Genomic DNA, 11,570 nt, shown 5'->3' with positions numbered 1-11,570 from the left:
GTCACCACGATTCAGAGTGCGCGGGTGCACCATCACATCTTATGCTGCTAAATGGGCAGCTTTCCAGAAATGGTGCACAGAGCGGAATTTTCAAGCGCTCTCCTGCCAGCTGGCGGATGTCCTATCGTTTCTACAGATACTGATGGACAGGGGCCTCGCATTCAGCACTATTAAAACATGCTGCAGCTATCTCATCCTGTCACCAGGATTTTGGTGATGGGTCTGTTTTCAATCATCCCCTCACAAAACGTTTTCTAAAAGGTGTCAGAAGGAACAGGCCTGTGTCCCGCCCGCTAGTTCCCCAGTGGGATCTAACGGTGGTTCTGCGTGGCCTATTTGAAGCCCCATTTGAACCCTTGGACATGGTCTCACTCAAGTTCCTGTCACAACTGCCTTGCTGCTGGCACTGGCATCAGTCAAGAGAGCGAGCGACCTAACTCGCCCTCTCAGTGGCTCCCGCATGCCTCAGGATCTGGGAAGATGGAGGGTCTGCTGTTTTATGCCCCAGCCTTTGTGCCCAAAAACATTAATACTTCCTTCAAATCCAGGTCAATTTTCATTGGCTGAACTTTTTCCTCCTCCCCATAATTCTGATGAGGAGGCGACTTCCCATCTTCTCTGCCCGGTGCGCGCGCTCGCACGATATGTGTCACGCACTTCAGGGATTCGCCGCTCACAAAGCATGTTTGTGCACTACAGGGAGTCTTCCCTTGGGCACGCGCTGTTGGCCCAGCGCCTTTGACTCTGGCTATGTGACGCCATTTCACGCTTACACATCAGCAGAGCGGGATCCCCCCTGAGACACTCAGGGCTCACTCAGCCAGAGGGATTTCCTCTTCTATGGCGCCCCACAGTGGTGTGTCAATGGAAGTCATTTGTCAGGCTGCTTCATGGGCTTCACCCTGTTCCTTTACTCATTATTATTTACGAGATGTGTCTTCAGGATCCATCACTCGTTCAGTGCTTGGACCTCAGCAGGCTGAGTGAATGCATTATGGCACCTCATCAACCTTACTTGAATGAATTTCATCCTCTTGTGGATGATGTTTTTTAGTGGGGGCCTTACTCTTATCTCTGGCTGCGTCAGCCTTTTAAGCCCTGGGCTGAGGCTGAGCGACCCTCACTAAAAGGAGACTTGTTGGGTGTGTCCATTGGTTGAGCTAACCAGTGTGGCGTAAACCCATCCAGCTGCGCATTATTCCAATAGCAGCTCGCTTAAGGGCTAAGACTAGACAAAATAGAACATTGGTTACGTATTGTAACCCCAGATTCTATGAGTCTAGTCGCAGCCCTTAAGCCACTGGCCCCACTGGTTCTGTTAGGACTAAGAGCCATCGGAGGCAAACAGTGGGGTCGTTCCACTTATATAACCCACAAGGGGTGCCCACGTGGTGGGCGTACATTTAAGCTCTTCATGATTGGCTGATGCTGAGATCACCCTTCCAATAGCAGCTCGCTTAAGGGCTGCGACTAGACTCATAGAATCTGGGGTTACAATACGTAACCAACGTTTTTCATCTGATGATATTAGAACATGTCAGTGATGTCTGAGGAGCTTTTATAAACACTGTATAACTAATACTCCTGGAGAGGGTATGAATTACAGAGGCTTCTGGGGAGCCCAGTTATTGGGGGGGGGGGGGGGGGGGGTAATTTTGCCTTGGCCCCCAAAATGTCTTGAAACAGCCCTGGGTGTGTGACTGAGTTTTGAAGGTGATCTGAGCTGTATCAGATGTATAAATATGACATGTGTATAACTTATTGCTTTATACAGGTAAAAACGTGTAGTGGAGATAAATCTACCTACATTTTACTTTTTGTTTTGTTTTCTTGTTTTTATTGAACTATTTTCCTGTCCTGTCTGTCTCTCATCTTCCTGCATCTCCTCTAAACTCTCCAGAAAAACTGCTGCCTGGATTCTTACTTTTTCACCTTACTTTTGAGCAGATCAAAGGGATCTCCTGACCGCAAAGCAGAGTGCGCCTTTCGATGCTGCGTCAGTGAAGTGAAATCACTGCAGCACAGGTGATGAGCTCCGCAGTAGCAGAGCGCTTCAGGCTCAAATAAGACAGAAAGTAGAGAACATGTGCGGGCATGAACGATGGCATGCTAATTATAGTTTTTTGGTTGCGCCACTTTGAGAATGGACCGTGCGCTGGAGCGCTGCGCAACAACGCGCTGTGCCGCTCTCTGTGCTCTCTGCTCAAAAGAGTCCATAAATGATGTAATATAGGTAGAAAACTTTTTTCTGGCTCCCCTGGATGTGTAGGATATACAGCTCCCCCATAATTCGATCCCTGCTCCTGATGAAAAGCCGGACATTTTCATCAATACAAGAACCCCCAGTCCGGACGCCCCGGACAGAGAGTGAAAAGTGAACATGTCCGGGGAAAACAGGACGTACGGCCACCATAGTCCTCATAAAGCAGGAAATTACAGATACATAATTTTGCTCGTGCCCTTGCTGCCCTGGGCCCTTTAGAGTTTGTGGGCCCTGGGCAATTGCCCAGTTGCCCATATCATTAATACGGCCTTGCTCTCTGTTGAGGGTAACTCTGAAGTGCCTTTTTTTCCCCTCCCCGTGACTCTGGCCTCTTACGGTATTACGGTAGCGCGACTCGGGTTGCGAATGACCACAGTCACCAATTCTTGTCATGTGTCTACAGGGGTGGACCGTTAAAGCACCCGAGCGCCAATGGCGCTAAATTTTCTCGTTGGGCGGTAAATACTTGACGACTTACCGCCCGGGTGGCGCCCAAGCCTTGTTTGTCATTTACACACCGGCTTTCACCCACATCATGGCCCCGCCCTGTAGGAAGCCGCCGTTTTCGTTTTGCGCGCGTGAACCTGCGCGCCTCTAGCCACGTACTGCACGATTCTAGTTATTGTCACGTGAACTATTAAAGACGAAGTGGAACCACGCTAGAAACACACAAGCACGCAGGAAGATCGCGCCGCCACAGGGTTTGGATTTCTTGATGAAATCTCCGGCAAAACGCTTTAAAACTGGTGAGGAGAAGCGAGACCGTTCGAAACGGTATGAAGCAGAGAAGCGTGTGCGTAGGTGGAATGATTCTTGGCGGTTTAAAGAAGACGGGAGGTGCAGAGAATGGCCGTGTTGGAGTTGAGCAGCGCCTCGCCTGGAAAACAGACAAGAGCAGATGGAAGCAGCAGGGGGAGTGGCTGAAAGTCAGCGTTTGAGTCGGACAGATTTCCCTGCATGTGTAGCTCGGGGGTGACGATGGCTGAAGATATCGCGTTAGCATTCACACTTGTTCAATTTTCAATTTTAATTCTGGTGCCTGTTAGGGCTGTAGCGAAGCCTCGACGACGTCGATGGCTCGATTCTAAAAATTTGTCGACGTCAGATCCGGAAGTCGACGCACCGCGCCCACTTGTTGCATCCCCAGGAGTTTGTAAATAGAAAAGGAATCTGCATGTTTTTCCTCTAGTTCGCCCTCTTCTCCGCCTTCACTAACATCTCCGCCAAATACCGAAGACCTGGAATAATGTCCGTCCGCTACTAGATTCCTTTCCTGTTTTGCCCGCCTTCGTCTCCCGGCAACGGACAACAACTTCCGGGGTCAGATGTGCTGCTTCGTCTCTACCGCAGATGTAGATCACCGGGAGCGTTTCTCCCTTCATAAAGGAGCTTCTTTCAGACATTAGGAGAGCTGATTTAGTGGTAGCAGTCTCTCCTCCGTGCTGGTCTGTTTGCTGGGTGTTTTTGGTTTATTTAAACTTGGTAACTTGAACTTAACGTTGGTAAAGCTACTGTTAGCATCTTCGCTAACAGCTTCTTGCGTTGGGATAAGCTGTTACGTTTTGGTTTAGAGTTCATCTTTTTTGTGGTGTAGATCTCCCTTTTATTACATTTAGAGTGTTGTGGGTTTTCGGTTTAGTGTATAATATCACCTTGAGTTTGGTTTAACCCGTAACACCACTCGCCTCACGCACATAAGTGACCAAAACAAAGCAGCATGGAGACACTCCGTCTTCTACCACCTCTCAGGCAGCTGCCTGCACTCCCAAGATCTACATGTCACCAGAACATAACCAACCGCAACACAATAAAAGCAGTGTTATACAAAATGGAAGGCCTGTGGTGTTTATTCTCTTACAGTAAGAATTTATCAATTTTTTTGAGGAATTTATTTGAGATTTTCTGGTTTTTGTTAATTGTGCAATAGAAAAATAATCATTAGATTAATTTTCTAAATAGTCATTAGAATAGTCGACTATTCGATAAAATAATCGTCAGAATAATCATTTTAAAAATAATCGTTTACCCCAGCCCTAGTGCCTGTTAGCAGTTGAAACACATCCTCACGTAATTGTGGATATCATATATTGTATATGGAGACATGACTGTAATAATAAGTAAAGGTTACCAGCTGTAGGTTTAGTGTGTTCATAGGAAACGTGACAAAAGAACACAAAACACATTTCTCTTTATGGCCTATATAGTTGTCATCATCAACATAACGTGATTTACAGAATACATGTGACCAACAAACATTTCATGTTCTACCACCCGATGTTTGGATCAAAATATGAACCAATCAGATCTTAGATCAGGTGAGAGCCAGGCGTTTCCCATCATCCCCTAGGTTTTGTAGCCGGTAGAGAGCAACTGCAGCGCCTTGCTCCAAAATATGCGGCCGCCTTGATCTCACGAGGTTATCGTTGCCTACGTATGCATGACGTCAGAGCAAGTCGTCGTCAAGTCGGACACAAATCTAACCGGCATGCACTGCTAGCCGATCACCGCTGGTCTACTCTGCGCAGAACTGGCTCATCTCGAACACAGCCAATGGCTCGAGTACAGCAAAGCGGAGGAGGTGATGTACTGCGTTGTATGCCATAAGTATGTGACGACAAAATCGTGTTTTGTTGAGGGAACAAACAAATTCAAACTTGAATACGTTATTATGTTTGTGAATGTGTACAAAATAAAGGTTTATTACATTTAAAATGGTTCAGTTGTTATTTTGACTCGTTTTGGCAGCTGACCAGCGGGGCCAGTAAATTTTCAGAGTTACCAGCCCGGCTGGCCGGTTGGTTTTGAAGTTAAAGTCCACCCTTGGTCTATGTCTGTATGTCTGATCTCAGAATTGTGTGTACTGAAACTCTAATTTCCCTCTGGGATTAATAAAGTATCTTTGAACTTGAAATTTGAATTTATATATATAGCGCCTCTCAAGATAAAAATCACGAGGCGCTTCACAAAAACAAAAACAAAAATGTAAAAATATAAAAAAGCATTTAGAAAATGTTTAGAAATACATTTAAAATGTGCAAAAATAGACAATTATGATTAAAAAATAAATGTTAAGAAAGAGAGAGAGAATAGGAAAGAGGGAAATCAGTGGATCCTGAGGAAGGTGGAATAGGTGGGGAGAGCAGAATAAAGAGAGAGTAGTGAAGAAGGTCATACAAAGCCAGCCTGAACAAGTGAGTCTTCAGCTGCTTTTTAAAGGAGACCACTGAGTCCACTGATCTCAGGCTCAGGGGGAGAGAGTTCCAGAGTCTGGGGGCCACAGCAGCAAATGATCTGTCACCTTTGACCTTTAGCCTGGTGCTGCACAACCAGTAGGCTTTGATCACTGGACCTCAGGGACCTGCTGGGGGTGTAGGGACTAAGAAGATCACCAATGTAAGATGGTGCTTGTCCATGTAAGGCCCTATAGACCAGAACCAGGATCTTGAAATGAACCCTGAAGTTGACTGGTTTAGTTGAATCGTGTGAAAGGTGTTAAAAACTGATGTGTCTCATTGGTCTGGCTTAGTAACATAATTGAGAAATGGTTTGGTTTTTTTTGACTGATTTATAGGAGCAATTGAAAAAAAAATCGCTTAATTTTGGAATAAAATTCTAATAAAAAAGATCAAATTGTATGAAAGTTGTTAAAATGGCTGTGTCTCATTGGTGTGGCTTAGTAACACAATTGAGAAATGATTTTGGTTATTTTGACTAATTTACCTATGCAATTGAAAAAAATCCCTTTATTTTTTTGTAAAAATTCTAATAAAATGATCAGATCGCATGAAAGGTAAAAACTGTTGTGTCTCATTGATCTAGCTTAGTAACACAACTGAGAAATGGTTTTGTGTATTTAGACCGATTTACCGAGGAGCTATTGAAAAAAAATCCCTTAATTTTTGATAAAAATTCTAATAAAAAGATCAGATTGTGTGAAAGTTGTTATAAACGGCTGTATCTCATTGATCTAGCTTAGTAACAACATTGAGAAAAGGTTTTGGGTATTTTGACTAATTTAGCTAGGATCTATTGAAAAAAAATCCCTTAATTTTGGAATAAAATTCTAATAAAAAAGATCAAATTATATGAAAGTTGTTAAAAACGGCTGTGTCTCATTGGTCTGGCTTAGTAACACAATTGAGAAATGGTTTGGTTTTTTTTGACTGATTTATAGGAGCTATTGAAAAAAATCACTTAATTTTAGATAAAAATTCCAATAAAAAAAGATCAGATTGTATGAAAGGTGTTATAAACGGCTGTGTCTCATTGGTGTGGCTTAGTAACACAATTGAGAAATGGTTTTGGGTATTTTGAATAATTTAACTAGGATCTACTGAAAAAAATCCCTTAATTTTTGATAAAAATCCTAATAAAAAAGATCCGATCATATTAAAGGTGTTAAAAATTGCTGTGTCTCATTGGTCTGGCTTAGTAACAACATTGAGAAATGGTTTTGTGTATTTAGACTGATTTACCTAGGAGCTATTGAAAAAAATCCCTTAATTTTGGAATAAAATCCTAATAAAAGAAGACCAGATTGTGTAAAGCGTGTCAAAACTGTTGTGTCTTGTAAATGTAATTTTGAGTCATTTAGGAAATAATTCTGGAAGTTTTTTATTTTTTATTTTTATTTTTTGTACTCGTTTACAAAGGACTACAAATTCGTTGATAGTCCCTAAGCGAACCACCGTTCCCAAAGCGAGTCCTCGGAACTCCATGAACCTCCCAGAGTGCACCAGTTTACTTTTGGTTATTTTCCCACACAATGCAAAACAAATGTTCTCAAAAATTTGTAAAGCTGAAGATGATTTAAATAAAATACTGTCACGATCTGCCCCTGCCTTCCTGACTGTGTTCCTCTCCTGCCCTGATTAGCCCTTATTGTTCTCACCTGCCCCTTGTTAACCTGCCCATGTTTTCCTAATTAGCCTTGTGTATTTATACCACCTGTTTTGCACCTGTCCTTTGTCGGATCATTGTATGTGCATGTCTCGTTTTGTCCTGTCGCGCCCGTTGCTATTAAATCCATTTTATTTCATCCGTGCCTGCTCTTCTGCCTCCTGAACCCCCCACCACACATGGTCCGCCATCCCCACCCTCACATCATGACAAAGGCTGTGTCCGAATCCACGGATAGGATGCTTGTGAGTGCGCATTTTGAGGTCGATGACGTCAAAGCGCAGCGACGAGTACTGTCCGAATTCCAAGAATCCTCATTCTCGCGTCCTCAAACGCGTCCTCGCTCCACCCACATTTCGAGGATGGGTCTGATGGATCCTCACAGGAGCAAGGGTATCCCAGCATGCTTTGCACGCCGGCCGCTGGACTCGACACTCGCAACAACGGCGGACGGAGCGGGACAGCAGTACAGCTTAAAATGTAAGTTAGTTAAAAAAATAGCGGTCAAAAAAATAAAATACGTGTTTGGGCACTTTTGGTTTGTGTTTTATATAAGATCTAATACCGCAAATTGTTTTTTTTTTCATGTAATTTAAGGCTAAAACATGCCCCACCGAAAACCAGCTTGAATGTTTAATAGGAAAAAACCCACCGTAAACTAGCTTGATCCCAGCAGGCTTTTCAAAAGAAAATAGCGGTAGAAAACTAAGCTGAAAGCGGTTCTGTTTATAGACATTTGTCGTTTGTATGAGTACATTTTAAGCAGAAATCAGCGAGAACGAGCTTGTATGGTGGTCCCGTCATAATTCCCGTGTGTGTGTGTTTATTTAGCGAATAAAGCTTCTCATCATTTGTTTTAAGGTTAACACCCCACCGTAAACTTGCTTGAAAGTCTAATAGGAAAAAACTCACCGTAAAAGAGCTTGCATCTTATGTAATCATGTAACGAACGCCAAAAATAACGAATACTAAGTTTAATGTTTATTTAAGTTAATTTTTAAGAAACCACATTACTGATTTAATGTTTTTAATTTCATTTTAGGCGGAAAAAAACACAGAACACAATTTTCATCTCCCATGTTGATAAATTAAAATACTGTTTATTGCATGTTTTATCAACTATGATTTATAATCTGACTTTGTTCTTCTATTCCTCTCTATTCTCATCCAGAACCAGTACCTTTAAGGAGCATCTGTAATTTAATTATGCCCACAGTGTTCTCTGTTGTTAACTGACAATAAAGCCTTGTAATTCTAATTCCCTTTGTCTGTAGGACTCCAAGTATCCAGGGTCAGGAGAGGGAGTCAGTGGAAAGCCCACAACTGAAACCTGGCCCTGGTTTGTCCCCATGGACGAGGTGTTGGGACAGAGGCCTTCCACTATGCCTCCTGTCCTTATTGCTTCCATTCCCGAGGACACTCCAGGGCCAAGTGCAGCAGTGGGTGAGACAGAGGACAGGGAGAGTGGTGGAAGGAAGCCGGACTCCTCATCAGGGACAAAAAGGAGAAGGGCTGATGAGCTCCTTGACCTGATCAGGGAGGACATGAGACAACAGAGGGAAGCGGAGGAGAGGAGAGAAAGAAGGATGGACAGATTTTTAGCATTGATGGAAAGGATGGCAGAGAAATGGAGTTTTTTTCTTTTAGTTTCTTCTGGTTCAGGTTCTATATATGTGTTTGAATGTTTTTGTTATTTGTTTAAATGTAATAAAATTTCTATTAATTGATAACTCTTTTTTGATCATTAACAGTTTTATTATTCAGTTTTTAACAAGTAACAACATAGTAAATAAATTGTAAGGGAACACTGTAAGGAATAAAAGTAAAGATAAAAGTAAAATATATACAGTAAACTTGGAAAGCAGGGAGTCTTTGGTGGTGTTGCTAAATCTACTAAACATGGATCATCGAGGTGGATGGAGTGCAGGAACCGAGATCCGTGGCTGAACGTTTCTGGTTGGCAAGTGGAACATCAGACAGAGTGGTCTGCAGAGGGTGCGTCTGGATGCGTCATCTCACTGTCCACTGCATCGTCCATCAAAAGGGTTTGCTGGGCTGGCTCAATCGACGGCTGTCACATCACTAACATTCAGATATATGCAAAAAAGGAGATCATGAGTATAATACTTGTAACTCTAGCAGATAACAGGACTAAATGATTTTTAAACTAGAGATTCCTACGTAAATTACTTGCCTGTTAACAGTAATTGTGATCTGGTGGTACTTCCTCCAGAGCAGACACCTCAGCAGAAAGTTGGTCCCGCCAGAGGGCACCACTGACTGCCTCCAAACCAGCCTCCCCCTCATCTTCTGGAGCATCATCCTCCAGTTCATCGTCCTGCACCACAATGTCACCAGCACTGAGGCAGATGTTGTGCAGGATGGTGCATGCTATGATGATCTGTAATAGAGATAAAAATTTAATTTATATTTCATTCCCAAACAAAGATTACACCCAAAGTTTATTTCCACTTTGTGTTAACTTACATGAGGTACAAAGGTGTGGTGGACCTCCATCGCTTTCAGGAAGATGGTCCTGAACCTGGTCTTCATCATTCCAAAAGCATGCTCGATGATGCAGCGTGCCCTGGCTGTTGAAGCGCTGGGCTCCCACACCTTGAACCACCCGTTTGTAGGGGGTGATGAGGGGGAGTGGATGTTGGAGGCATGGGTACCCTCCATAAGCGAGGATGAAGTGCCCTGGAGGAGGATAGGCTGACTGCCTGTACAGTGGGCTGTGCCGGAGGACCCTGGAGTCGTGGACCGACCCAGGCCAGCCCACATAGGTGTCGATAAAGCGGCCCTGATGGTCACAAACTGCCTGCAGGATGATAGATGGGAACAGTTTCCTGTTTCTGTAGCACTGACCATCAGGACCGCTCGGAGCCTTGATCCGAATGTGACAGCCGTCGATCGCACCTGCTGCTTTCATGAAAGCTCTGTGTCGAGCCAGCCCAGCAAGCCCACGAGACACAACCTCCATCTCCTCTGGGGTTTTGGGGAGGTAAATGACCTGGTGGAGGATTGCGACCACATCCTCCGTGACTCGATGGACGATGTCGTGGACAGTTGAGCGAGGCATCCCAAATACTCTTGAGACCACCCTGTAGGATGTTCCACTTGCCAACCAGAACAGAAACACCAGGGTCTCGATTGTGGCACCCCAACCATGTCGCCGATCTTGGTTCAGGAGATTTAGCAACACCACAAAAGACTCCCTGCTCAGACGAAAATCTGGCCTGGGATCTTCCTGGTTAAAAAAAACGGTCCAGGACTGGCACACTCATGTTTATCCTACAGTACAGGGGTCTGTTCTGTTAAAAGAAAAGTAGAGAACAATAAAACAATTTTAAAAAACCTGTATAAATGCTTGAGATTTTTAGAAGAGAGCTAGGCATTATTAGGCATAAGTTGAAAAGGACAATACACATTAAACACATTGTAATGCTACTTTTACTATGAAATTTATGCACAGAACCAAGCATTATGATCAAATACAAACTTTTAAAATGTCATTCCATTAATTATTTTAGATGAATATAGGTTAAATTAACTATATGCATGTTAGTCTACTCTATACTAATGTGTATATTCAGCCACATGTCTTTCTGTTGCTTAAAATATAAATGAAACTATAGCACTAAAGTTAACATGTAATGCCTGAAAGCTGGTTCACTAAACAAAAAATAATTTTACCTGGATATGGCTGCTTCTCAGCCTTAAATACAAAGGCCGGTGACGTTTACTAAGCAGTCGCAGCTCCTCAAAAACCAAAAATAAAAGGGAATACTGCTGTGGATCCATTTTCACCTCTGACTAGCTTGTTAGCTTGTTAGCCTGTTTGACGCCGTCACGGTAGCTAAGCAACTGGTCCTGGGGGCGGGAATAAAAACGAGGCTAGTACTGTCCGAATTCAGAGCCTCTGACTTCCGGTTTTAGCGGTCTAGCAAGGACCCGGTCTTGCTAGACCGGCGAGGACCCGTACTCACAAGCATCCTACCTCTGGATTCGGACACAGCCAAATACACGCTAAATGTCATGAAAACTATGGGGTGCCATTTGTAAAGTCAAACAGTCATAATCTAACAGCAATATTTTTGGTTATTTAGCATATCATAAGAGAAAAAAATTGGGAGTTCACTTTTTCGAAGTCATATTTTCATAATGTTATTCATACATTTATAAATGTTAAAGTTTCCAAATAAATATTTAGTTAGCAAGATAAATATTTAATTTGCAGTTAAATATTTATTTTGCAAACTAAATATTTAGGTCTGATCTAAATATTTAGTTTGTAAAATACATATTTAATTCACTAACTAAATATTTAATTTACTAATTAAATATTTATTTTGGAACTAAATATTTAATTTGTAAATTAAATATTTATTTTCCAAAATAAATATTT

The 11,570-nt window shown here is 42.8% G+C and overlaps 1 protein-coding gene across 2 annotated transcripts; it reads right to left on the bottom strand.

Moving 5' to 3' along the window:
• Positions 1-5,924: 5,924 nt before the first annotated feature.
• LOC129165212 (putative nuclease HARBI1) lies at positions 5,925-11,421 on the bottom strand. 2 transcript variants are annotated; one of them, XR_008564608.2, is made up of 4 exons: positions 10,859-11,421; positions 9,650-10,476; positions 9,357-9,563; positions 5,925-9,244 (listed from the first exon to the last, which is right to left on the bottom strand). XR_008564608.2 is itself a non-coding variant. In XM_054747800.2 (3 exons), exons 2-3 carry the CDS (start codon positions 10,242-10,244, stop codon positions 9,514-9,516), a joined length of 645 nt encoding a protein of 214 aa, XP_054603775.2. In that variant the 5' UTR covers positions 10,245-10,476; positions 10,859-11,421; the 3' UTR covers positions 9,251-9,513. The 2 variants fall into 2 exon arrangements, 1 of the variants encoding a protein (XP_054603775.2); XM_054747800.2 differs by lacking the exon at positions 5,925-9,244 and having other exon boundaries at positions 9,251-9,563.
• Positions 11,422-11,570: the final 149 nt, after the last annotated feature.

This window comes from Nothobranchius furzeri, chromosome 2 (assembly GCF_043380555.1).
Source record: "Nothobranchius furzeri strain GRZ-AD chromosome 2, NfurGRZ-RIMD1, whole genome shotgun sequence".
In the NCBI taxonomy this organism is placed as follows: domain Eukaryota; kingdom Metazoa; phylum Chordata; class Actinopteri; order Cyprinodontiformes; family Nothobranchiidae; genus Nothobranchius; species Nothobranchius furzeri.
The sequence above is the reverse complement of the archived record's forward strand: the minus strand, read 5'-3'. Positions and strand labels throughout refer to the sequence as shown.

Excerpts from the sequence above, each read along its gene's own strand:
- LOC129165212 (XM_054747800.2), bottom strand. The coding sequence starts at position 10,244 with ATGCCTCGCTCAACTGTCCACGACATCGTCCATCGAGTCACGGAGGAT. Across the intron at positions 9,564-9,649 it reads ACCACACCTTTGTACCTCAT|ATCATCATAGCATGCACCAT; the intron begins GTAAGTTAACAC and ends TCTCTATTACAG.